This window comes from Mirounga angustirostris, unplaced genomic scaffold (genome assembly GCF_029215605.1).
Source record: "Mirounga angustirostris isolate CCGP_5_RB_7025 unplaced genomic scaffold, mMirAng1.0.hap1 SCAF_4, whole genome shotgun sequence".
In the NCBI taxonomy this organism is placed as follows: Eukaryota; Metazoa; Chordata; class Mammalia; order Carnivora; family Phocidae; genus Mirounga; species Mirounga angustirostris.
Genome location: NW_026991712.1, coordinates 165,073,928 through 165,100,133, shown reverse-complemented (window position 1 = coordinate 165,100,133; position 26,206 = coordinate 165,073,928). Strand labels below are relative to the sequence as shown.

At 49.8% G+C, this 26,206-nt stretch overlaps 1 protein-coding gene across 3 annotated transcripts in view; it reads right to left on the bottom strand.

The window, feature by feature from the left end:
* The window catches only part of PHC2 (polyhomeotic homolog 2), a 115,210-nt gene that overhangs the window by 36,154 nt on the left and 52,850 nt on the right, over positions 1-26,206 (bottom strand). Inside the window, exons 2-7 of one of the 3 annotated variants that reach the window (XM_064589511.1) lie at positions 15,991-16,187; positions 13,099-13,257; positions 11,944-12,021; positions 11,319-11,483; positions 9,380-9,532; positions 7,941-8,253 (exon numbers count right to left, since the gene is read on the bottom strand). In XM_064589511.1, coding sequence (XP_064445581.1) covers positions 7,941-8,253; positions 9,380-9,532; positions 11,319-11,483; positions 11,944-12,021; positions 13,099-13,257; positions 15,991-16,131 — 1,009 coding nt within the window. In that variant the 5' untranslated portion in view covers positions 16,132-16,187. The remainder of the gene's footprint in view (positions 1-7,940; positions 8,254-9,379; positions 9,533-11,318; positions 11,484-11,943; positions 12,022-13,098; positions 13,258-15,990; positions 16,188-26,206) is intronic. The other 2 variants (XM_054512995.2, XM_045898142.3) reach the window with 2 other exon arrangements.

Genomic DNA, 26,206 nt, shown 5'->3' with positions numbered 1-26,206 from the left:
GAGACTCTTGTCCCAAAATACACCAGAGCTGTCAGCATCTTCCTCACGGGTCTAGGCTTGCGTGTACACTTATTTTTCTAGACTCTGCTATAATGGACTAGAATTACTAGAGTTACCTGGTCCCCGGGTGAGGGGGGATGCCTGTGAGAGAGGATGGCATAACTCTTTACTGCCCACTACTCTTCAAGGCTTAGCAAGTGAAGAGGTACTTTTAACCATTTAACCCACTATAAACCAAGTACTATGTTTGGTGCTGGCTAAAACATGGTCCCTAGAACAGATTATAGTCTAGTAAAAGAGACGTTTACTCTTGGCCGTTCTTGGTAAATGTTGCAATAGGAGATAAGCCCCGAATAGTGAGAACACAGAAAAAGGGATTCAGCTTGAGAAGAGTGGAGAAGGCTTCCCAGAGGAAGCGTTTACCATGACGCAGTTAGGAGGATGACAGAAGGAATAGCACGTGGGAAGACCCAGAGACCTAAAATGCCACGGTGCATTCAGAAAGCTGTAGGGCATCCTGTACAGCCAGGCCCAGAGTGTCTACAGCAGAGGAGCCGGACAAGGAGGCAGCTTTGGGATGGGTCTAAATTACGCTGGCATCCACAAGAGGCTGCTCTTCTCTGAAGAGGTCTCGTGGGATCAGGCCTTGGGAGTGACTGAGATTGAGGCTGACTCTAGAGGTCAGAGCCCCACATACACACAAATAGACAGGGAAGCTCCTTTTAGAAAAACCTAAAGCAATAGCCACATGAATTTTCCATGATGCAGTTCCTCTGTGCTGAGGGCTAAGGGTTTGAAGGGGAAGTGGAGCTAAGGGAAGTTTCCCTGTAAGAAGATACTAGGTTATAACAACAGGCTTGCCAACTGCAGGGGCACGCCATGGTGGTCTGCCTATGCCTTCATGTCTTTGGGCCTGCGCTGCAGCCATCTGGCAAAACTAGCAAATATCCTCTGTGAGCAGAATTCCTTAATAAGGCAGCTTGGAGCATTCAAAAAGAAACTGGCCTGGTGCCTGGGTGGCTCAGTTGGTTAAGCGACTGCCTTGGGCTCACGGCTCAGGTGATGATCCTGGAGTCCTGGGATGGAGTCCCGTATCCGGCTCCCTGCTCAGCAGGGAGTCTGCTTCTCCCTCTGACCTTTCCCCCTCTCACGCTCTCTCTCTCTTAATCAACCAACCAACCAATCAATCAATCAATCTTAAAAAAAAAAGAAACTGGCTTCTGCATGTCTGCCCCCACCCCACCTTGGCAGAGAGATGGCGGTACAGCGTAAGTGGCTAAAGGCATGGGTTTTAGAGCCAGATCTGGGTTTGGAGCTTGGTTCTGCTACCTATCGACTGTGCAACCTTAGACAAATTGCTTACCTTCCCTGAATTTTGATTTCCTGTTCTAGAAATGGTCATATGCACCACATAGAGTAGCTGTTAGCATCACATGGAATATGAAGTTTAAATCACAAAAAGGTTCACTGGCTTTGCTCATACCTAGGAGATGCTCATCAAATGAAGCTCTTCTTAAAATACATCAGCTATTTGCATGTTGCTTTGAACTCCTCAAAGCATTTTTATAATTTGAATCCCATTTATGCATAACAGTAAGCCGATGAGGCAAGTGGGCAGTGCTCCCATTTTATAAGCAAGAGCTGAGAGTAGTTTCCAGTTGACTGCGACAATGTGGTGCACTAAGGGAAAATCTACTCTACTTGACAGATGAGACACAGTGCCTTGCATGTCACAAACACTCAAAAAATGCTGATGGGCAAGTGAATAATAAAAGCCAGTGAGCACAAAGTAAATAATGGCAAGCCTTGGGATATGAGCTGGAGGCTGTTCCGACCTTTGCAGGTCATCTTGGAGGGAAGGCCAAGGAAGAGGGAGTATTTTGCCAGAAGGCAGGGAGGTAAAAGGTATGTGATGGGTCAAGTAAGTCACAAAGGGGTAGGAGTGGGGGGAGAGGGGGCAGAAGATCTGTCCCAGGAAGCCATGAGCAATTCCAGTGGCTCAGTGGGCAATTTGGGGAGAGTCTTGCAGCCCCCCGCCCCTCCTGGAGTCAGTCAGTCTTATCAGAAGTCATGAACATGCTATTTATTGAGGCCCTCCTACAGGCCAGGCATTGCAGCCGGTAAAGTAGGAAATAAAGATACAGTGAAGAGTTCTAAACAAGAAAGAAATCACAGTCTCTGAGGAAGATGACTCTAGCAGCTGTGAGTGGGAATTCCTGGGCATCAGTTAAGCCTCTTACAGTCAGCAGGCTTGGAGGAAGGCAGGGAGCCAACACAGAGGAAGGATCATCGGAGCTTGGCGATGAGCCGGGTGGTGATGGAAGAGGGGACTCAGGAGGGAAAGGGAGCTGTTGGTGTTGCGAGCCTACTCTGTGCCAGTCACCTCTGCACCACCGCACTCATCTTTACAGCCTGTGGGAAGTACAATCATCTTAGTTTTATAGGTGAGGAAATTGAGGTTTACAGAGATTAAGTAACTTGATGATGGTCATAAAACTAGTAAGTAGGGAAGCTGGGGTCTGCAACCAGATCTAACTCTGAAGCCCAGGCTTTTCCCATTATAACACTCTGCCTCTGCGGTAAAAGAAAATGAAGTCAAAATAACCCTGAGATTGAGAGCCTGGGGTATAAGAGTGGCTCACGACTGTGGGCAGTGGCCAGGAAACTGGGGACGGGGATTCCTCCCTAGAGGAACACAGCCAGGTTTTTGTTTTTATTTTGTTTATGAATTCTGTAGATTTTAAAAATGTGAATGCAGGGGCACCTAGGTGGCTCAGTCGGTTAAGCGTCTGCCTTCAGCTCAGATCATGATCTCAGGGTCCTGGGATCCAGCCCCATGTTGGGCTCCCTGCTCAGTGGGGAGTCTGCTTCTCCCTCTCCCTCTGACCTTCCCTCCTGCTTGTGCTCTCGCTGGCTCTCTCTCTCTCTCTCTCAAATGAGTAAATTAAAAATCTTTAAAAAAATATGTGCAGGTGGGGTGATATCCTAGGGGGAATATTCTGTAGACAGGAAATCTATAGGGAAGGGGAATGAAGACAGGGGTGAACACATCTTGAGAAGTCATCTGCAGACAGGTGGCAGGTGTCTGAAATGTAAGAACAGATAAGCTCCTTTAGGGGGTAAGTGTTGGAGTAAAACACCTGAAGGACAGGACTGAGTCTTTTGGGAGTCCCACAGCTAATGGCAGTGGGGCAAGGGGGAAGGAGGGAGGAGCAGGTCCCACCTACACGCACAGAGGTCACATGCACACACGGCCATTCTGGGCGTAGGTACCTCCCAGTGCTGGCTGAGATCATCCTCCTTCTGTTCTGTTCCTGAAACTTACTCATTTTTCAGGCACAACTCAGATTTCCACAACCCCAATTAGAATTTAAACTCTTGTTCGTCTCTGTTACTCCCACCCACATGGTTAGCATTATGTTTGGCACATAATAGGTGCTAAATGAGTATTTACTGAGCTGAACTAAACAATTAAAGAGACAGAAAAACTATTTGGGTACGACAGTTAATTAGTCTTTCTGAGTCATATCTTCTTCATTTGGAGGAATGGAATAACCATTGTTAGGATTAAGTGAGATATGTAGGTAAGATATGTGGGTATTTAGTACAGTGCCTGTGATATGGTTGTTTATTAACCGGTAATTATTATTATTGGCTGGCAATGACCCGTGGAGGTAATATAATAGGAGCCTAGGTGAAGGATTTCAGGAAAGAAGGCTCAACAGTTCCAAGGCCCTTTGTGTATCACCGTTGTATCCTCTTCTTCTGTCTCTGTCACACACACACACACACATACACACACACACATGCATGTGTATACACCCATGACGTGTTAAGCAAAATATAAAACTCCTCCACGGATATCCTCTAGCCCTTTCCCCCCTAATATAAAGAGGAACTTCTTAGTAATCTAAATTCGGTCCTACAGTGGATAGTTGAAATGGCCTTCATGGCTGGTTGCATGATTTTAACATCAAAATTGTTGGGAATTTTGACTCCAGCGAGATCAGGAGCCCACTTGCATGTTTTGTTTTTATTGGATTCTCTAAGTACAGTTGTCTCTCTCGCAGCTTGGAAGCTGCTCTGGGAGAGCAACGTGGTACCCGAGAGTCCTAGAATCAGCAAGCACCACGTTGTTGGGCCAATCACAGACAGAAATCACTATTCCCTGACACAAACCCCTCTCTGTGATCAAACAAAGCTGCTATGTGGCAGGCCTTCCCAGCAGAGAGTTTTCTCTCCTCTGATGAGACCTGAGAAGGGATGAGGAGACGGAACAAAGACTTGGCATCTGGACCATGATTGTGTGGGAAGGGCCTAGAATTTTCAGTGACCTGACAGTTTCCTCTTTCCACAGCATCAACCTCCTGGTCAGCAACTCGCTCCTCACCTTTGGGCCTGAGTGTGCAGCCAAGGCCCTGAGTTTATCCCCTAGAACGAGGACTCCAAGAACCAAGCCTCCTGTGGGCAGCTGTGGCCCAGCCCCCTTAGGACTTGGTTTCCCTGGAGGCTGGGCCCATGGGAACTTGCCGTCCGCCCCTCTTGTGCCCTCCCTGGTTCTGTCCTTGAATTTCTTTCCGAGAAGCCCAACCTCTTAGGCTCTGCTCTCTGCCTCTTACTCCCCTCCCCCACCTACCAACCCACCCCTTTCCAGGGCATAAGAGACCTTTTCTATTTGCAGATCCTAAAGAAGCTGGTTACCAAGGTGACAGGAGCAGGAACAGCAGGGAGCTCGCCACGGGGGAGGGGCTTTGCCCCCAAACAGCTGTCAGTGGGAGCAGTCCCAGCTGGGACTACAGCATTTGCCTGTTCTGGGAGGACATGGCCCCCAGGGGGACACATTCCTCTCCACTATGATCCCCCACTGCCCCCCACCGCAGGTCTCCACTGGTTACTCTCCCTGGGGGCAACCAGCCAGCCAGCTTGAAAATGCTCCAATAACCAACAAAACCCACTGCCTTCCTTCTCTCTCTCTCTCTCTCTCTCTCTCACACACACACACACACACACACTCTCTCTCTCTCTCTCTCTCTCTCTCTCTCTCCCATGTGCATGCCCACATGCTCTGATCCCTCTGTTCATTCACAGTGGGTTGGCTGGGCAGGAAGCCAAAAGTTACCTCTGCCTGAGGACCCGGGAGCCCAGCGCAGGTGCTGTTCCAGGCCGCCCCCAGCAGGGCATAAGGATTATTTCTGTCTTTTTTGTTCCAGAGGCCCTGAGAGGATCTGCAGCATCCTAATCCTCCCCACTGCCTTCCATCTGGGAGGTAGGGGTGGGGGAGTGGAACCACTGGCTTACAGAGAGGAAGGGGTAGAAGAAGAAGGAAGGAAGAACGGGAGGGGATGGCAGGAGGCAGGAACCATGCAAGGCTCACTGATTTGCGTGATCTAGATGCAGCTCACAGCTGCTCCACGGAAAGTTCTGTGGAACCACTGGTCTCTGTATTGCATAGAGCCACATACTACTAGTCCCAGGCCATGCCTGGGGCCCTGGACCTCAGCCTGTAACTCACAGGTGTTCACTTTTATAAGATTCAAGAGAAGAGAGCCCTCCACTAGATTCTGTAAACTGCAGAACTTAGAACCATCAGGCTCTTTGACTTTTGGGTCGCAAACAGGAAAGGCCTAGGAAAGACCCAAATTACTGTAAGAAATGAGAGAGGCAAATACAGCTTAATGACTAAGAACACGGAATCTGACTCAGCCAGACACGGAACTGGTTCCCAGTTCTGCCACACTTATGTGACCCTGAGTGACATATGTAGTAAGTTACTTGGGTAATCTCTCTGAACTTTCATCTTCTCGTCTGCAAAATGGATAAACACACCTACAAGGTGTGTTGTGTAAGAACCTTACAAGGTTCTTTCAAAGGTTAAAAGGGGTGGTGTGCATAAAAATGCCTAGCATATGATCTAGATTACAGTAGATGTTTTATCAGTGCCCAGTTTTCTCGAGACCCCAGGGCTGCTTAGCATGTTTAGGAAGAACTCGAGAACTGGTCTTTCTTCTGAAGGGTCCTTTGAATCTGGGGGGCTGGCTTCGATCTAGGGAGAGGCTACATTTTGGCTTGGACGGGAACGGTTCTCAGGAAGTAGGGTTTGTAGGGTTTGTAGCTTGAATGAGAAGGTAGAAGTGCTAATTTGGGGTCTCACTCTCGTCCACGCTGCCGTCAACTCACTGTAAGATCCCCAGCCTTAACCCTTTTGAGCCTAGTTTCTTTCTCCATAGGAAGAGGCTGGACTAATCTCTGAAGAAAGCAATCCTGGACAGTGAGAAACATCTGGAACCACAGGGCAGTGAGGACTCTGTAGGGAGCTGCCTTCCTTAGCTCAGCAGTGACTGTCCAAAGGCAGAGAATCACCAACCCTTTGTCCTTAAAACCTCAAGAAGGTAAATAAAAGACTGTAGCATAGATTCTTCCTTGCTCACTATTATGACACTTGACTTGTGCTTTCCCCTGTCTTGAATATCTTTCCCCACTTTGTCTGGTGGGTAAACTACTCATGTTTTGAGACTCACATGCCATTTCCTCTGAGGGACAGTATCTCTGACCCAAGCTCCTGGCACTGAGTTGGCCACCTGTGCCCACACTTACCTTGGACTTACTTCTCTAATAAAATCTGTGAAATTGAATGGATTTGCTTCTATGTCCGCTCCCTCCCTTTGACTGCACACCCATTTAGGTAAGGCATTGTATTCTGGCCCTCTCGGTTAATCTAGTAACCGGCATACACAGGCTCTCAAGAAAAAAAAAAGGGCAGGTTAGAATGGATGGTAAAATGGTCTGGATGAGGACAGAGGATCAGTGATGGTCTCAGGGATGTGACCAGGGTGATTCTCTCTTTAATGCAAAACCATGTAGTCTATCGCTATATTTACTTCCATGGTCTAACAGCGAGGTCTTATTCCCTAGACTGATAAGCTGGCTTCTAAGGCTTTTTTTAAAAAAATTTATTTATTTATCAGAGAGAGAGAGAGAGAACAAGCAGGGGAAGCGGCAGGCAGAGAGAGAAGCAGGCTCTCCACCGAGCAGGGAGCCTGACACAGGACTCGATCCCAGGACTCTGGGATCATGACCTGAGCCAAAGGCAGACGCTTAAGCGACAGAGCCATCCAGCCTCTCCTCCTAAGGCTTTTCTAAGGAGAGACTGCCTACAACAGGCAGTGCTGGGACATTGGTAACAGTCAAGGAGAGAAGTCCAGCCTCAGGGAATGCTGAGTCAGCCCCCTCACAGAATCTGCCTCACAAGTAATCTGGTTATTATTATTATTTTTTAATCTGCTAGATTTTTTTTCTCAAGTGTCACCCTCATTGGCAAGCCTTTTTGGCTCTTCTGCCCAGAGCTAGATAGCTCCCCCGGGCCCCTGCAGTGCCCAGAGCTTGTGTGTATGAGTATTACACTGTCCCGCATTGTACTTGTCTATCTTCCCAGACGGTGCCCTCCCTGAGGGCAGAGCCCGAGTCTCATTTATCTCTGCACATCCAGAACTGGCAACAGAACTGTCATATATTAGTCGACAAATGTCTGTTGGATGATGAGAAAATCAACTTCCCACTTCCTCATCTCCCTGTGTGGTTTCGTGTGCATCTGGCTCATCCCTATCCTTTTTGCTGACCCTTAGAGCATTTCAAAATGGCCCACCTGCCAACCTCCCCTTTCTCAAGGCTAAGAGCTATGACTGTGCACTCCGAGATTCACCATTGTGCCCATCGCGAAGGACTCATTGATTCCAAATGATGTGGCTTTCTCCTCTAAAGCTAGATGGAGGTGTGGTACAGAACCAGGAGCTGATGAACTGCTCAAGAGTGAAAGAGTGAAGAGAGATGCGGGGCTGGTATCTTAGCATGTCCATGGGAAAAAGGAAAGTCTGAAAGTTTCCACCTCCCCTATTGTCTACCTGGGTTTTCTGGGATAGGACCCTTGTCCCTGGAGCCCTTACCTGGTGCAACGAGGGGGTGGGTGGCCACAGCGGGCGCCATCCGGCTGAGCCCAGCCCGGCCCTCCATGCTCCCTGGCACGCTGCTGTTAGCATCTCCTTTCTTGAGGGGCTCCATCACGCTGTCAGTTATGCCAGGCTTGGCACTTGCGGGGGAACCCTGAGCAGTGTTTCTGCCCTGTGATGGGGTAGGCAGAGGCTGGCTACCACCCGGCGTGGGTTTCAGGGCCAAGCTGGGCAGGACAGGCTGAGTGGGGGTAGGGCCCGAGGCTGCTGCAGTTGGTTGTTGCTGTGTTCGGAGGGTCAAGTTCTGTACCTGGAAAAGAGGGGTCTATAGGAGTCCCGAGAATGTGGGTAGGAGCAGTGGCAACACACAGCTAAGACAGGGAAGGAGTTAGGGATGGACCTAGGAATGGCTAAACAGGACAGCAGGTTGTAAAATCAGAGAGAAAAGAGAGAAAACGAGTTAGGGACTGAAAGAGGAACCAGAAGCAGGTAGAGTTTCTAAGGGGACAAGAAAGAGTGCTAGTGATTGGATCCATCAGCAGAAGAAATTGAATTCTGAGAAGGGACGACCGCCCAGGCTGGGGCGGGTGGGCTCTCTCTCCCTTCTGTTACCTCCTCTCCTCCCCCGAACTATCAGGATGGGATGCATTCCATTTAGAAAGAATTCCCAGCTACAGTGGGCCATGGGGCTTTCCACACGCAAAAAGGCCAGGGCAAAAGTGGAAGTTAATTGACCAGCGCGGCCACCAGGCAAAGGATCATCTTGTTCTCACTCAGGATGAGGTTTCCACCAGGATCAGCGTGCTTACTCAAGCTGGCCCCTGGTGCCCTCTGCTGGACGCGCGGAGGCTGTGCCAGACTCACCCTGACAAATCGGATTCTCTGGCTCCCAAGTGCTCTCCCGTTCTGTAGCTGGGGTGAGGAGGGGGTGGGGGTGGGGGTGGGGTGTTGCCCCGCTGCCCTGAGAATCTTTACAGCCACAGCAGTATCTGCGTGCTCCCAGCGGAAGGTGGGGACCCAGGACTTATCTTTGCTCCCTCTTCCGTGCCATTTTTCCTGGACTAGAGGTGCTAGTGTGTGTAGCCAGAGTGGGATTTTCCACTTGAAAAGCAACACAGAAGTTATACTGGGAAAAAGCTAGTAATGACCACCCATTATTGCCAACCGCGTTTGCCTCAGCCTGTTGCTCTCTGACTCCTGATCTACGTTTGAGGGAATGGAGCAGAGTCAAGAGTGGCTGAGGTCTTCTCAATGCGGAATTAATTAAGGAGTCAGTCTGGGAGCATCGGGATGTCCTGTCTCCCCCCGGCTTTCCTAGGAGATCCCAACCTTTCCAAAGAGTCAAAGTGCCTCCAGGCCTGTGCCCATACCCAATATCAGTACCCCTCTACGGAGGTGCCCACCCCCCTGCCCTCCCAGCAGCATGGAATCCTCACCTGGGCGGGGGTGGGGGGCCGGGCGGGGGAGCCAGTGCCGAGCTCAGGCTGCACAGTAGCGACGGTGGCCGTGGGCGTGAAGATGAGCTGAGGGGACAAAGGAACAGTGCCGCCTAGGCTCCTAGCTACCTGCACCAGGTTACCTGGCTGGGCCTGGAATCACAGGAAACGAGGTGCCTTTTACCTGCCCAGTGTGGGCTCAGCCACAGGACAGGCCAGTTCAGCCAAGGAGCAGATATGGGGAAAGAGGGAGGCCAGAGAGGGAAAGAGTCCAGGGGGACCACCTGAAAGTCTCAAGAGGCTTGTAGCGTCCTGATCCAGGCTGGGTAGTGAAGGGGATGGCAGAGGAGAGCCCATCTGGGGATGCACATTGGGTTTACTTCAGAAGCCTCTGGGAGGAGCTTATCCTAGAGGGGCCAACATTCCTGGGACACCCTGAAGTCACTCTCTCCGTAGCACCCCGGGGAGCAGGGACCTTGGGTTCAGACAGATGCCCTAGGACCGCTTTCCAGGTCTAACTGACTCCTGACTCCGGGTCTGGGCCAGAATAGGACCCCCCTGCCCAAGGGATCAAATTAGATGTATTCTCTTCTTGGTTTTTAGTCAAATTTAGATTCAGGTGGGGAGGGCGGAGACAATGGTGGTAGAGGAAGCAGGGTGCCTAGAGCTGTGCTCCTGCCTGCATCTCCTTCGGTGGGTGCGGGCTACATGATGGTCTCGGCATGATGCTTCCAACCCCGCGAGCCTCATTTGGTTCCCCCGTGGACGTGCTGATATCTCACAGGCTGCTTTCCCCAAACTCTGAGGTGCACCTATGTCTACTCCTCTGTGCGTGTATGCCCTGCGTTGGGGAGGGAGGCAGACAGGCTGAAGGACTCCAGCTGGGCGGCTGAGTAGAGCAAGGGAATGAGTAAACTGAAGACAAAGGCAAGTTTGGGCCGGGTCACATTGCGGCCATCCCGTTCCCTAGAGAAGTGCAAGTCTATTCCATACTGTGTGTCCCAGGGGCTATTCCCTGGGAATGGAACACCACAGTGAACTCAGAGTCAAGAAGGGAAGTGCTGGAGCAAGACCAGAAAAACTCCAAGTGTCAAGTTCTGGCCACAGTAGCAAGGGGAGGGTAGGACTGTGTTTTCTTCAGGATAGCGTGTCAAGGAGCCGGAGAGAGAAATTTTCAGGATGGGAGACATGAGATCAGACTCAGTGATCCGAGCCTGACAGACAGCTAGATGTTATTGCCTCCTGGAAATTCTTCTAAATCTTAGGGACCCAGACCTTAGGACCTTTACATCCCTTAGGGGGCAGGTGTAGAGGAGAGATTCTAGGTATGCAGGTCCGGTGCTGATCCCATCCTGAGCACATTTGGCACATTCAAATAAACTGAATTAACAGGTGAGAGTGACCCTGATTTGGATGGGGGCCCAGTTGGGAGAGCAGTGGAGGCAGCAGCATGTCATGAAGTGGAATGCCACCTTCACTACCTGGGCTGGAATTCTCATTCGGCCCTGGAGCTAGTGGTGGCCAGTCCCTGTAAGGACTGCCACAGGGGGTTAAGACCCCATTTCTGGACGTCTGTGTGTTTGCTTAAGTATCCGCGTGTACTGACCATCTGGGCATGGACCCCTGCATTTTCTACCCTAATTAATTTGGGGGAGTGGCTTCTGATAAGAAGAGGACAATTAGGGAAGGAAAGGAGGCATCACTGGCAAGCTTCTCCATTTCAGCCGGGCACCCACCCTGTCCTTGAGTCATTGAGCCTGGACCCAAGCTCCCATTTGCCCTCTTGTTTATTCCACCCCTTACCTCTTGCCACCTGTCCCTTGGTGCTCCTTCCCTCCACTTCTCTAATCCCTACCGTCTCTAACCTCCCCGGCCCTGACTTGTCTGCTGCTGTCCTCCTCCTAGCCCACCTTTGCCATGGCCCAGGCTGGGTACTCACCATCTGTGCCCTTAGGTACATCTGTGCTTGGCTTGCAGTCAGGGCCGGAGAAGACGTGTTGCCCAAGAGCACAGCCTGCTGGGTGATGCCCGAGGCTGTCGCCGAGTTGACGCTCTGCGCCCGGTTGATGAGCTGAGCTGCTGCTGGGGAGGCTGCCAGATTGATCTGAAGAGAGAGACGTGTGCAGTAGGAAGCAGGAGGTTCTGTTGGTTAACTCTGTGCCCCCCTCATCCATTTCTTCCTCTCCCCCTCCTCTGTTCCTTGGTGGATTCAGCCTTCTTTAGGACCATCTCTGGTACTTGGGCCTTGGAGCGCCCCCCAGCACTGCCCCACCTCTGGCCTACGTGGGGAGCTGCAGGGAGGGTCCAGTGGGGGAGAGAACTGAACTCTAAACACAGAGCCTGGACGTTGGCATGAAGGACAACAGGGAGTTACTAAAGTAAGGGTTAGAAAGCGGCACATGCTTTTTTTTTTCCCCCCTGGCCAGAGTGATAGATTCCAGCCATGACTGTATGTGGCTAAGGATTAACCACCTGGGTCTGGGAGCCCGCGAGCATCTGGGGCCAGGAGGAAGGAACTGGTCCCAGCGCCGTGGGCTCTGCCTGATGCTTCCCCATCTACTCACCGAGGATGACTGGGCGGGGGCCTGCGCAGACACATTGCTGCCTGATGCGCTCCCTTGTCTGTTGGCCACCAGGCTTGCCTAGAAAAGAACAATTCTTGTCACGAGGGTCCCAGATCTCCCCCAGTCATTCCCCAAGCTCTCCAAGGAAGTGCTATAGGACGGTGGTTAGGAGTCCAACACCTACAGTCAAACCCTCATCCTGCCTCATCTGTGTGGCCTCAAGCACCTGCTTCAGTTTCCTCTTTATCAAGTGGGGCTAATAACAGAACCTACCTTGTAGCATCTTGGAAAGGATGGAACAAGGCGAAGCATTGACATGCAAGAGCTCAAATCGTTAGCTATGATGATTACCTACCTTTCCGGGTCCCTGTAGCCCCCCCCCCGCTCCACCCTGCTCTATCACACTGGGCTCTATCACACCGGGCTCATATCACAGAGACTTTTGCACGGCTGTCTGGCATGTCCCGCCTGCCCCCCTCCCCGTGGCCGGCTTCTTGTCATCCCTCACGTGTCAGCTTCCACGTCACTCCAGCAGACAGACTGTCCCTGGCAGCCCAACCTAGGACAGCCCTCTCGTCTCTCAGGCCGAGCAAGCTGTTCTTCTCTGTCAGAGTGCTTATGGCAACTTGGAGATTTAGACCTTCTGTTTCCTTGTCTATTTGGGTTTCTGTTTACTTGCTCTCACCTCATCTAAGCTCCAAGAAGGCAGGGTCCACAGTGACTCAGTGTCTGACATGAACTGTGGCAGAGTGGGTGTGTGAGACTTTTGTTGGATGAAGGAACGCATGAGTTCCTCTCAGCCACTGAGGACAGACAGAAGCTAGGTGGCCTTCTCTTGTGGACACCCCCTCGGCCCCTCCGCATAGTGTGCAGTGTGGTGCCGTGGGGAGGTGGGGTTCCCCCAGCCCTTCTTCCCGGGGCCAGCTGGGCGGACGGTTCCCGCAGTCCACTCCCGGGCGTGCGAACTCGGGCCAGGTGCGGAACCGCCCACAGACGCTGTCCTCGCCTGGCAAAGGACCCTGACCAGCGCGCCTGCGCGCGGGGGTTCTGTGAGGGTGCAGTCAGAGAGGGCCCCGGGGCACGCGCACAGGGCCTGCCCCTCCCCCCCCCCCCCCCCCCCCCGCTGCGACGACGCCCCCCAGCCCTCCCCCTCACCTGCTGCACGGCCGCCAGGCTCTGGAGCTGGGCGCTGCTGAGGTGCTGCTGCTGGAGCGCGGCCGTCTGCAGCATGAGGTGCTGCTGCTGGGCCGCGTACATCTGCTGCAGGTACTGGGCCGCCGTGCTGGGCGGCCTGTGCAGCGCCTGCTGGATCACCTAGGCGGGGTGGCAGGGGGAAAGCTGCGCTGTGACCCGGCTCGCGGGGGGCTGGGGGGCGCCCCTTCTGCCGCAACACCTTGCCAGCCCCATCTCCCCCTAACTGCTCAGAGCACCCCAGGTCGGCGAGCAGCCTGGCAACGGGTCACCACGCCCTCGGGAGCGGGAAGACCGCGAGCTTTCACACCGCATACTCCCCTGCCCTCGTCTGCCCGCACATCTTCGGCTCGTGTTCTCCTCTGCTCCTCCCCAATTCCATCTGCTTCTGCGGCCGCCGCCCGCTTGGGCAAAGTCACCGTGGGACACCGCTGCTCTGACCGGCTCTGGGCGGCGGGGAGGCTCGGGGAGATAGCAGACAGCAGGGAGAAAGCCTCCAGTGATGCTGTGTCCCGTGCCAGCCTTGTTCACCACCCCCCCCACCCCCCCGGCCATTCCCCGTCCTCAGATTCGGGGGGCCAGAACACTGGACGGTGATGGCAGGGAACCGAAGCCCAATAAGGCAGAGAGCAGGAAAGGGGTGGGAGAGAGAGGCAGGTCCCAAGGGGGGGCCTATTCCAGCCTTAGCAGCGGTGGAAACTTACCCAAGGGCAGCCCCCTCCCGGCTGGGGCTGCTTCCCAGGTCTGCCCCCAGCTGCTGGAGAATCCTAGCAGTCCCTTAGAAGAAGGTCCCGTTGGCCTTGCAGAGCAGGCCAGTGCCACAGGGATGATGCATTTCTCTTGTACTCTTTCCTCCCCCTCTCCATCGGTCCCTCTTTCTGGCCACCATCACCTCGCCTTACTGCTCCTCCTTTTTCTGGGTGGGACTGGCTGAGCCACTGTCTCTAGGAAGCGACAAAGGCTGCCTTTGATCCCCCCACCTGCTCTTCACTCCCGGTGTCCCAAAGCCTCCCCTCGCCCCCAGGAACAAAGAAAAGTGAATGCCTTTCACCCAGCCCTGAGATCTTCTGTCCTCTTCTCAGCCCCATGGAGAATTCTCTTCCCTTCTCCTTGCCTGGTCACCCTCCTGCCATTTCTTGCTGCCTGATGATCCCTGCGGGCCCTGGCCAGTCTTTGGCCCACTTGCTACCCTTAGACCTGCTGCAACCCTGGCCATGGGGCTTTTCCCAACCCTGGGTCCTGCTCCCAACCCTGGGTCCTGCCCCCAACAAGCAAGCATCCAATCTGGCTCTCTCTGGCTTAGCCTGACTTCTAGGGCTGGTGGCTCTAGAACAAAACCATCTGTGAGCTCAGATTTGGAGTTCTGTGAAAACAGGCTAATATCACAGATTCTTCATGGGCTCTGGGGTCTCCTGATTCTCCCACCCCATCCCAACTCTTCAGATCCCACTCCCCTTTAGTGTTCTCTCTCCTCAGAGGGTCCTGGTTTATACGAGCGCAGTTCTGTTTATTGCTTGCTCTCTCCCAGAACTCTTTCCTCTTATTCCCTTTACCTAGGCCTCTCTCTTTCCCTTACACTCCTGAGTACCTCCCTGCAGTCCAGACAGCAGCAGCAGAGATACCGTGGCTCTTCCTCACTAGAGGGCTGGTGTCAACGAGTGCAGACGGCAGGAACCCTGAATGACCCTGCTTGGGTGTGCAACGCGACCCTGGGGGATTCCATCTGCCGGCGCAGAAAAGCCCAAATCCCTTGTGTAGAGACTTGTGATGAGGGATGGGAGGATGGCACATCCTAACATGGGCTGCTAGAAGCTGTGCTCAAACCCTCATGTTCTGAGGGGCTGGGAAGAGGCTACGTGTGAGGGGTGGCAAGGATGGGTGCAGGAAACATGGTTTTTACTCCATGGGAGGCAGAAGTAACCCGGAGAGGGAAGACTCCAGGGTATCTGATGGTGTCTTCAGACTCTCCCACTGTCTGCCATGACCCGTCTTCTACTCCCTAATCTGGGCCAGGCGCCAAAGCAGGATGAGGTCATTTGTCTGGTACATCTGTGCTGGATTAGCACAGCTCCTTGGGGTGAACACTTCTCAGTGGCAGTCTCTGTCTGTCTTATCTGGGGACCTCACACAGACACAGGGTTGAGGGGAGCATGAGGTTCAGCTTTTTTTGTCTTTACCTGAATGACCTGGATGAGTTACTACCTTCTCTGAGCCTCAGTCTTCTCGGTTATGGAATTGTACCTGTAATAGCCATTTCCAGCTGGAGGAGAAGATAAATTCACAGTGATTTTTGTACCCTGTAGGGCACAAAGCGGATGGCGAGACATGGGCACGGCTGTGTGGGGAAGCGTGTGTCATCACCCGGAAGGCCTCAGGGATGACACTTAGCAGACCGCTGCTTTAGGGAGATTGCTTTGGGGCTCCTTTTTGGTCCTCTGTCTAAGAAACTTAGTTTTATTACAGGGCAATGGTTCTTCAGATAGTGGGTCTAGGTCATGGCTGAGCAGCTCCCTATTGTTTTTTCTGCTTGTTATTTTTACTTGTTCCCCAGCCCCCTAGCCCCTTCACACTTTCACACGCCTGTCCTCCCAAACAGCACTCTGGGATCTGAATCACTGGGTGAGATAGGAATTTTCCAGATCTGCGAAGTACCCCCACTCTCCCCAAACCCCCTTGATCGGACCCGTCTAGCATCACTTCTCCCTAACTGTGCCTAAGTATAAATCCACAAACACACTCCCCAATGCCCACTCTAGATTCCACAGCCCGGCTGCTCCACCAGCCCATGCCAACGCTTCCTCCCGGCTAGCCCCGACGCTGTCCCGGAGTACGGCCTCAGAGCAGCCAGAATCTTACCTGCACGGTCTGCCGGTCAGGGATGCCGCTGTACACGGAGATCTGGGGCCCCGAGGGCCGGCCACTCCCACCGCTGCTGCTGCTGTAGCAGGCACTGCCCGCGCTGCTGGACGTCTGGGGGACTGGCAGCTCGTTCTCCATGGCCTGCGCGGTATGGCACAGTCAGGGCGCTCCGACGGCAGAAGGGCAGGCGCGTGCTGGGTGCGAAGAGGCAGAAGTGAAATGTCACACTGACGCCTCCCAGAGAACCCACACATACACATCAGCTTCCCATCAGCCTGGGGTGGGACCGCTTCTCAGCTGAGGCCTGAGGCGTACCTGCCACCGGAAGGACAAGGCCAGGTGTAGCTCACAATCAGATCCGCTTGATGTTAAAGTCTATGACCTGGGGGCGCCTGGGTGGCTCACAGTCGGTGAAGCGTCTGCCTTCAGCTCAGGTCATGATCCCGGGGTCCCGCACCTGGCTCCCTGCTCAGTGGGGAGTCTGCTTCTCCCTCTGCCTCTGCCCCCGCCCCCGCTCATGCTCTCGCTCTCTCAAATAAATAAATAAATGATCTTTAAAAAAAAAAAAGTCTATGATATGGCACTCCTCCTTCTGCTGAAGCTGCTAAAACCAGCCAAGGAGGCAGATCTCCTCCAGTGGCCTTCCTGCCAGTGATCTTAGGGGTCATCTCTCTCCCGCTGTCTACGCGTTCACCTTTGGGATGGAGAAACTGGGCATCAGAGAACTTATTATGTGTCTGTATGTATAGAGCCAATTAATGAAAGAGATGGGATTCCAAGTCTGGAGAGAACAGAACGAGAGAAAGAGACAAATGAGGCAGTAAGATGAGCTGGAGTGTTTATTTGGTTGTGTTGTTCCAGGCCCAAAGAGCGGCCAGTGTGTCTGGAGTCTGTTTTCTCGATGAAGTAGTTAGTGAGTGCCCTCTGATCTGATGCTGAGCAGGGCACTGCATCACGCAGTGTGGTTAAAATTGCAGGTTTTGGGATCCGAAAGACTTGGGCTTGAGTCCTGGCTCTGCCGCTTACTAGCTGGGAAATCTTGGCAAGTCACACTTCTCCAGCCTTCTGTCTTGATCTGTCAGATGTGAGAATACATGAATTGGTGAGAGAAGCAAGTCAAAAAATGAAAGAAGTGCTTAGTAGTGCATCAGGCAAATACGGAGTGCTCCCGAGCACTGGCTGTCGTTGTGGTTATTAAAACTGTCTCCAGTCCGGTTCCAATAGATCAATCCTCTTCCAAGGTGGAACTGGGCCAGCCTCCTGGAACCTTCTATCCCAGTCACTAAAGGGTGCCGGGAATTCCCTCAGGGACCATCCTATGAGCTGGATTCAGAACTGGAAATCACATATACCCTTGAGACATGCTGGGGAATGAAGGGGCTGGAAGGGAAGGAAGGGTGGTGGAAAAGGCAGACCCAGGTCCGAGGTCAAGTTCCTCTCTTTCTTCTTTCATGCTATTCCTGAAATTCTCATTTCTCTATATGAGCTTTTCCTTCTACCTATTCTTTCCTATACCTAGAAACGACACTTGTTGTCCCATCATAAACACTGAATTCTCTGCTTGCAGATTAGGCTAATTTAAGAAATGAAACAAATAATATGATTTTTCATACTGATGAGAGCATTGGTTAGTACCCCAAACTAAAATAGTCATTAATGTCCTATTGTCTTCTTCCCAACGCTGCTCAGTGTGGAGGTGGTCAACATTCCTCAGGCTGCCTTCTTCTGACCGGTGGGTTTCACAGTGAGCCGAACAAAGTGGGGGTAAAGGCTAACGGACAGGAACGTGTGGGTCCTGGGTCCTTGAGCAGTGATTTTCCCTAATGTTTGAACGTCTGCTTTCATTGCCACAGGGCAAGGCTCTTGCCATGAGTCCCTTTTGTCCAGAGCTGCACTCAGGGCTGGGCCTCATTATGGCCATCACCGTCAAAGATTCTTACGATGATAACAATGATGCAGGAATCAATGAAACCCCAGAGTCAACAAATATTTCCCATGCTCTGCTCAGTTGTAAGCTATCTTATCTTATGTTCTAGGGAGGGACAGTTAGGCTAGATAGGAAGGAGTACAGGCCTAATTGTGATCTTGCAGAAACCAACAAACTTGTTGTAGAGACGAGGCTCAGCTGAAATGTCAAGGATCACCACCAACCAATCAGAGTTATGTTCAAACACGGAATATCCCATAGAATCCCAAAGTCTTCTTTTCGAGAAATACATTTCCCAAAACGTTGACCAGGATTGGGTTCAGTTCTTGCTTTCATTCTGCCCTAGGACAGTTCACTTGGAAGTACTTACAAACGTAAAACGTAAAACGTAAAACGGGGAAACAGCTGCAGTCACAGCAAATTGAAGACAGAAGGAGTAATCCACACGTCCTAAATGGTAGAGCCTCAGCTCTATTTTATTTTCCCTTTGCAGCAGCTCGGGCAGATCTCGTGCACAGTGTATACTCCGTCCTTGTTGAGAAATAAAACAGGGCAAAATCCTAACGAGAGCATGGCACTCCTGTATTGAAAAACCGCACAGGCAAGGACAGCAACCGCCCCTCATGCTGGGGCAGGAGACTTAGCAACATGGGGACAGACACAGTGCGTTTCCTGAACTCTCTTACCTGCCTGTTGCCTTCCTCCTGCTGCTAAGCATGCCTTTCCCTTCTCTCTTCATTCTTGCATTCTTGGCTTCTGCCCCGCCCCCCACCTTTTCTGTCTCATTAATTTTTGCCCCCAACCCCTGTTTTTCAGGTTTCCCTGTTCTTGGTTCCTGTCCCCTGTCCCTATCCTCCGTCCTACCTGTGCTTCCTTGCCCTGGCCCCATCTTCCTCCATGGGGAGGATCACACTTACCTCGATTGGTGCTTTGGCTCTGGACTCTTTCTCCCTCTGACTCTCTGGAACACGTGCATGCATCTCCCCCTCCCCGTCCTCTCTCTCTTACCCAGGTCCCATTGATCCTGAGTGGTTGCTCCAGTTTACTGTAATGAGCTCTCTCTCCCCATTCCTGACCTCTGCTCTCTCCCCACACTGGGTCCTAGCCCTGCTGGCCTGCCCTGCCCATGATGGCCCTTGCTCTGCAGCTGGCTCACTCTGTGTCTGTCTCCCTTGCCTCCCATGCTCTAGCTCTCTCTTCTTTCTTGTGCCTGAGGATCTCTCTCCCCCAGTCCTGAGCCAGCATATCCTCTCGCCTTCATTCAAGTTCATGCTCTAGATAGTGCATGCGCCCTCTCCCTCCCTCTCTGGGCCGGCACTCCCTGTTCTAGCTCAAGGTTTTGATAGCTACAGCAGTCTCTCAAGTGTACGCTTCCTCTTTGGCTCTCTCTCACTCACTCATACAAAGCAGAGGAGGGAAGGACAGACTGCCTAGGAGATTAGGGAACACTTAAAAGGAGAAGTAACATTTGAGCTGCCTGAACCCACACTTTCTTGCTTTCACTGCATAAAGCTGCCCTTTCCCACCTTCCACTCCTTGTCAGTCATTTCTAGAACGTTTCGCAATCGACAAGTTCCTGGCTCCCCCCAGATATGAACATCTATTGAGCATCGACCACATGCAGGGTATTCTTGCTAAGTATTGGGAATAGATGAGGTAGAAGACATGAATCCTCATTTTAAGGTTTTCACTTCTGTGGGCATATCCAAAATGGTGAAACCTAAAGTCTTCTGCCCCAGAAAAGAATGCACAGAGACACACAAAAATGTACTTGTAATTATAGAGGTTAATGAATCCTTTGAAGCCTGTCCATTAACTCTGGACTAAGAAGCTCTGCTTCTTAGCTAGGTAGAAATCAGGCAGGAAGTACAAATTTGAAGATAAAAATATTATTCGCTACCATATGCCAAGTTCCAGATGAGTGACTGAGACAACATTTGCTAGTGTTGAGAAAAGTGAGGCATAAGGAATGTGTGCAGTGTGGTAGATGGACAGTGGAGGAGGGCTACTCCAGGCTTTATGAAGCCCGGATTTACGCTGCTGCTGGATAAACAGTCAATGCTCTAAGGTGAACAGTGCCCAACCTCTCCCTCTGGCATTCTCCAGTGGCTCAATTCTCCTAGGAGAGGCAATGCATTAAAGGGGAAAGAGCACGGGATTAGAAGGTGGGTAATCCTAGCTTTGGGAATATCTGTGCAGTGTTGCCATCGTATAGCCTTGGGCAAGGCAGTCTCTCTGAGTCTTGGTTCCCTAATCCACAACATTGGGTAGTAATAATACCTGCTGGGGGGGTGGTGGTGGTGGTGGTGGTGGTGGTGGTGTGTGTGTGTGTGTGTGAGGATTCATCTCTGAGTCTCATTCCACTTTTCTAATCGTATACAGGCATGCCTTCAGAGATATTGTGGGTTTGGTTCCAGACCACCACAATGAAACAAATATCACAATAAAGTGAGGTGGATGAATTTTTGGGTTTCCCAGTGCACATAAAAGTTACGTTTACACTATACTGGAGTCTATGAAGTATGCAACAGCTGTATGTCTAAAAACATGATGTATATACCTTACTTAAAAAATGCTTTATTGCTAAAAATGCTGACCATCATCTGAGCTTTCAATGAGTTGTAATCTTTTTGCTGGAGGAGGGTCTTGCCTTGATGCTGATGGTTGCTGACTGATCAGGCTGGTGGTTGCTGAAGGTTAGGGTGGCTGCAGCAATTTCTTAAGATAAGACAACAGCGAAATTTGCTGCATCGATTGGCTCTTCCTTTCACAAACCATTTCCCTGTAGCATGTGATGCTGTTTGATAGCATTTTACCCACCATAGAACTTCTTTCAAAATTGGAGGCAATCCTCTTAAACCCTGTTGCTGCTTTATCAACTCACTTTATGTCTTACCCTAAATTCTTTGTTGTCATTTCAACCTTCTCCATAGCATCTTCACCTGGAGTAGATTCCATTTCAAGAAACCACTTTCTTTGCTCATCCACAAGAAGCAATTCTTCATCTGTTAAAGTTTTATCATGAGATTGCAGCCATTCAAATAGAATAATGAAAAAGTCTGAAATATTGAATTATATTATATATTCATATATATATATAAATAAATATAAGAATTACTAAAATGTGACACAGAGACACAAAGTGAGCAAATGCTGTTGGAAAAATGGCACCAATAGACTTGCTTGACACAGGGTTGCCACAAACTTTGATTTGTAAAAAACACAGTATCTGTGAAGCATAACAAAAGAGGCTGTATTCCATGATGTGAGTCTACTGCTCTGGTCTGGTGGCTCTGCTTTCCTTTACCACATACGACATGCTCATAATTTCTTCTGCTCTTTAATTCTGATGAAGTCCAATTTATTTATTTTTTCTTTGGTTGCTGCCATATCGAAGAAACCATTGCCTAGTCCGAAGTTATGGAGATTTACACCTAAATTTTCTTCAAAGAGTTTTATAGTTATAATTCTTACATTTTAAGTTTTTAAATTTATTTTATTTTATTTATTTATTTTTAAAGATTTTATTTATTTATTTGTCAGAGAGAGAGAGAGAGAGTGTGAGCAAGCACAAGCAGGGGGAGTGGCAGGCAGAGGGAGAAGCAGGCTCCCTGCCAAGCAGGGAGCCCGATGCAGGACTCGATCCCAGGACCCTGGGATCATGACATGAGCCAAAGGCAGATGCTTAACTGACTGAACCACCCAGGTGTCCCTTAAATTTATTTCAGTAATCTCTACACCCAATGTGGGGCTCGAACTCACAATCCCGAGATCAGGAGTCACACGTTCTTCTGACTGAGCCAGCCAGGCGCCCATGGAGTTCTTACATTTAGGACTTAGATCCATTATGAGTTAATTTTTGTATATGGTGTGAGGTAAGGGGACAACATTATTTCATTTCATTTTCATTTTTTAAATTGTGGTAAAAAATACATAAAATAAAATTTGCCACTCACAATGTTGTGAAACCATTACCACTATCTACTGCCAGAACTTTTTACCAACCCAAACAAAAACTCTATAATCCTTTAGCAGGAACTCTTCTCCTCTTCCCCCTGCTCAGCTCCTGGCAACCTCTAATCTACTTCCTGTCTCTATAAATTTGTCTAGATATCTCATGTAAATGGAATCAGACAATATTTGTCCTTTGTGTCTGGCTTTTTCATTTAGCACAATGTTTTCAAGGTTCATCCATGTTGTAGCATGTATCTTTTCTTGGCTGAATTCTATTATATGTATATACCACATTTTGTTTATCTATTCATCTGTTGATGAACACTTGGGTTGTTTCTCCATTTTAGTGATTGTGAATAATGCTGCTGTGAACATTGGTGTACAAATATCTGCTTGAGTCCCTGCTTTCAATTCTTTTGAGTATTACCTAGGAGTGGAATTGCTGGATTGTATGGTAATTCTATGTTTAGCTTGTTGAGGAACCACCAAACTATTTTTCCCAACTTCATTCTTTTGCATGTGGATATTCCTGTTGTCCCTGAACCATTTGTTGAATTACTTCTGTTCTTGGACCAACACAATTCCCCCACCAAGCTTCTCAGTATGGCATATCAACCCTCCACGAATTGACCCTTCCTACATCCCTGGCCTCATTTCCCACTATTTTTCCACACTATACTCTCACTCAGCATATTCCAAACAACCTGAAGTTTTGGATGCCTTGCTGTTCCCTACTTCTACTATTTACTGATGTGGTTTTCCCTGAAATGTTTCCCTTCCATTTTTCACCTAACTGACTTGATCTTCAAAACAACTTCAGTCTCTCCTGTGAAACATGCACTCAGCGCAACCTCCTCTAACACTTCTCTTGCTTCCTTCAAACTAGGTTCTAACATCTTCTGCTAAGCCATCCAGTTGGATGGCTTTCCCCACAACACTTTGTGTGCTTACCTCTTTCCTAGCACTTGTAATGTAGTATTACAAGATAGTGGTTTACTTATGTGTCTGTCTTTCCCATTGGATTTTGAACTCCTGGAGAACAGGGTAATATATTTTCCCATATATACCTGGTGCTTCATTCCATAAATGTTTGTTGAACAGAACTGTTTGAAAGGCACCACACTTGGTCCTGCTTCTCATCTGAAAGCTCAGCTTTCTTTTTACCTCACTTGAAGAATTCTCCCAAACTACTTTAAAATATACACTACTGATTATTTTTGTACCTTCCATCAAGAGTGTCTATACTACTAATAATGATTATTTATTGAGCACCTACTACATGTCAGCACTCTAATAGATGCTTTACATATACTCATGACCTCCCTTATGATGTAGGATTTATTATCCCAGTTTTGTCAATGAGGAGCTTATCTATGTAACTCATCTAAGGTCATCAGTGAAGTAGGATTCAAAACTGGGTCTGACTCCAAAGCCAGAGCTCTTCCCACTATACCCTCTGAGGCTTCACCCATAATCTCACCTTCAGCCATTATTCAGTGACATTGGGCAAAGCCTATGTCAGAGCATACTGGATTTTCAGAAGTGGAAAGGAACTGAGACCACTGAATTTGATCTCTTAATTATTAATGTTATTAAATATATTTTTAAAAGATTTTATTTATTTATTTAGAGCATGGGCGGGGGGGAAGGACAGAGAGAGAGGGAGTGAGAACCCCAAGCAGACTCCATGCTGAGTGCAGAGCCCAATGCAGGGCTTGATTTCACAACCCTGAGATCATGACCTGAACTGAAATCAAGACTCAGACACTTAACTGATTGAGCCACTCAGGGGCCCCAATGTCTATTAAATATTTTATACTTAAAAAATAATCTCCCTATATATAATACATACATAAAAGATAATATGCATGGGTACACACCGGCCAATTTAAGAAATCCAACACCACCATAATCTCCCTTGTTTTTCCTATGTAGAGACTGAGGCCCAGTTTTTGGGGAAGTGGCTCCCTCAAGGAGATTTGGCTCCTTTGACTCTCCTCCAGTAGCATGGGCACAGAAGGCACCCCCAGAAAACCTACTGGACTCCCTGGGATTGACTCAACCGGAGGGTTGGAGTTTGCCGTGAGGAGAGATCAGAAGCTAGGGTCCTGTCGTATGTCACTTTCTCAGTGGTCTCCCAGTAGAAGGGAGCTTGGACTAGAGAGTAACAGAATTAATTAGAAAGTGTGGACTGATGTAGCATTCAAACTTTCTCTTTGAATGCAAGCTTTCAGTGTTTACCCACTCTTGACTTCTTTTTGCCCCAAAGCTCTTGTCTGCGGGATGCAAAGGAGGTGTTCTGGAGTCTCAGTAAGGGATCTGGGGACTCTCAGTATGCCCCAACGCTGGGGCCTCATATTAGAAAATCTGAATCTTTAAACTTTCATAGCATCTAGGCTTTCAGCACCTTCTACACCCCTATTCAATTTCCTTTTTATTCCTGCTCTTATTTCCTCCCTTCTCCACCTAACTCGTTCCTTATTTCTTCCCCAAGGCCACCCCATCCTTGTGGACTCCCACTGTGAGTCACAGCCAAATCTGACTAATGGCCACCATCCAGAACCGGAAGTCTCTTTTCCTCTAGGTTCCAGCTCACTTTGTGGTTTTGTGTGAGCCCAAGCTCTGAAGGCTTGATTCCCACTTTAGTTAATTCTCCTTTCCCAACCGCAAGGGGCCGCTTTGAATGATGTGCTGACTGTACCCTGCTTGGATAGTGATCTTATTACAGGTCCCTGCTGCCCATAGGGCCTGAGACCGGCAGCTGGAGAAATGCTGAGGTTCTGCCCTCCCAGGAGCCACCAAGTCTTGGGAACACTAGGCCTTTGTCCCTGGGGTCAGGGAAATCCATTTGCTGCGGATTACAGCTGTGGCAGAGATTTCAGGGAAGTGGAGGGGAAAGATACTAAAAACAGAGCTCTACAAATCCTGAGCCTAAAACCCTTGGGGTAAAGTGGGATGGAGCTTTTCCTAATGGAATCGGAGACTGACAGGAAATGAGAGGTCTAGTCTGCCCCACAAAGGCTGCTGATATTATCATTCCTGTAGTGGCTTGTGTATGGAGAGTCTGAAAGGCGGGGTGATGGGGTGACCATGTTCCTTTGCTCTCGCTCTGCCTCTCCGGTTGCTTCTCTGTCAAAGGGGTAAGTCAATAACAGCAGAGTGTTCAGGCTCTCTAGATGTAGGGGACCTGGGGGAAACTGCCTTACACCTCTAAGCTGCTGCATTAACATAAATATCCTGATTTACCCAGCCTCATTATGCCTCTGGCAGCTGTCTGAGCCTACTGATACATTGGAAGCAGTCCAAATGGATTCAGCTCAAATCTCCTCAAAAAGTTCCCTCTCTCCCCAATGCTCTGCATGATGCCTCCTTCAGAGTCTCTAGGAACCAAAGTAAATACATGAAGGCTAACAAAGACAGAAATGAAGGATGAGAAATTAAAACGGATCACATAGCCTTAGCAATCAAAATATAATGATTTCATTGTGAAAGAGAACCATATCAATTTAAATAAACTTTGTTGAAACCTCATTGTTTTCTTCATAAGTTATAGAAAGGAGACTATCTCAAGTGTTTCTATGACAAGCGGGTGCTCCTTGGTTGAAGCATATGAAGAGGAAAAGGAAGGATTTGATTTCTTATGGAAGGAATGTTTGGGTAAGCCACGTTATGCAGATGCAGATGGGACTGAGGTACAAGCATGAGTGTGTCTGGACCCAGGCGGCTTTAGGCCCATTGCTCTAAGACGGGGCAACCTCACAGCCTGCACGTCCTATGGCAGGGACTGGCACTTCTTCTGCAAGGGACCGGCTAGCAAGTGCTTTACGCTTTGCAGGCATACGGTCTCAGCCACGACTACTCAACTCTGCTATGCAAAAGAAGCCCTAGACAAGTCATAAGGGGTGTGTGGCTGTGGTCCAATAAACCATTAGTTACCAAAAAAGGTGGCGGGCCGGATTTGGCCTGCAGGCTATAGCTTACAGGAGCCCTGTTCTGTGGCAAACTCATCTTTATACCCCAGCCATGCGGCAGGGTACCTGTAGCACCCTGGTTAACGGCGCAGACTTTCGTGTTAGTAAGACCTGGGTTCAAATTCCAACCAGGCCACACACTAGCTGTGCATCCTCAAGCAAGCTGTGTCATCTTTTGGGCCTCAATTTCCTCAGCAGTAAAATGAGATCACATATCCCTATGGGGCCGTTATAAGGATTAAATGAAGTGTCCGTACAACCCCGAGGACAATACTTAGCAAATAGGAAGCATGTGATACATGGCAAGCATGCGAACCCGACTTGGGATTTGGAAGCAATTCCTTTCACCTCAAATAGTGAG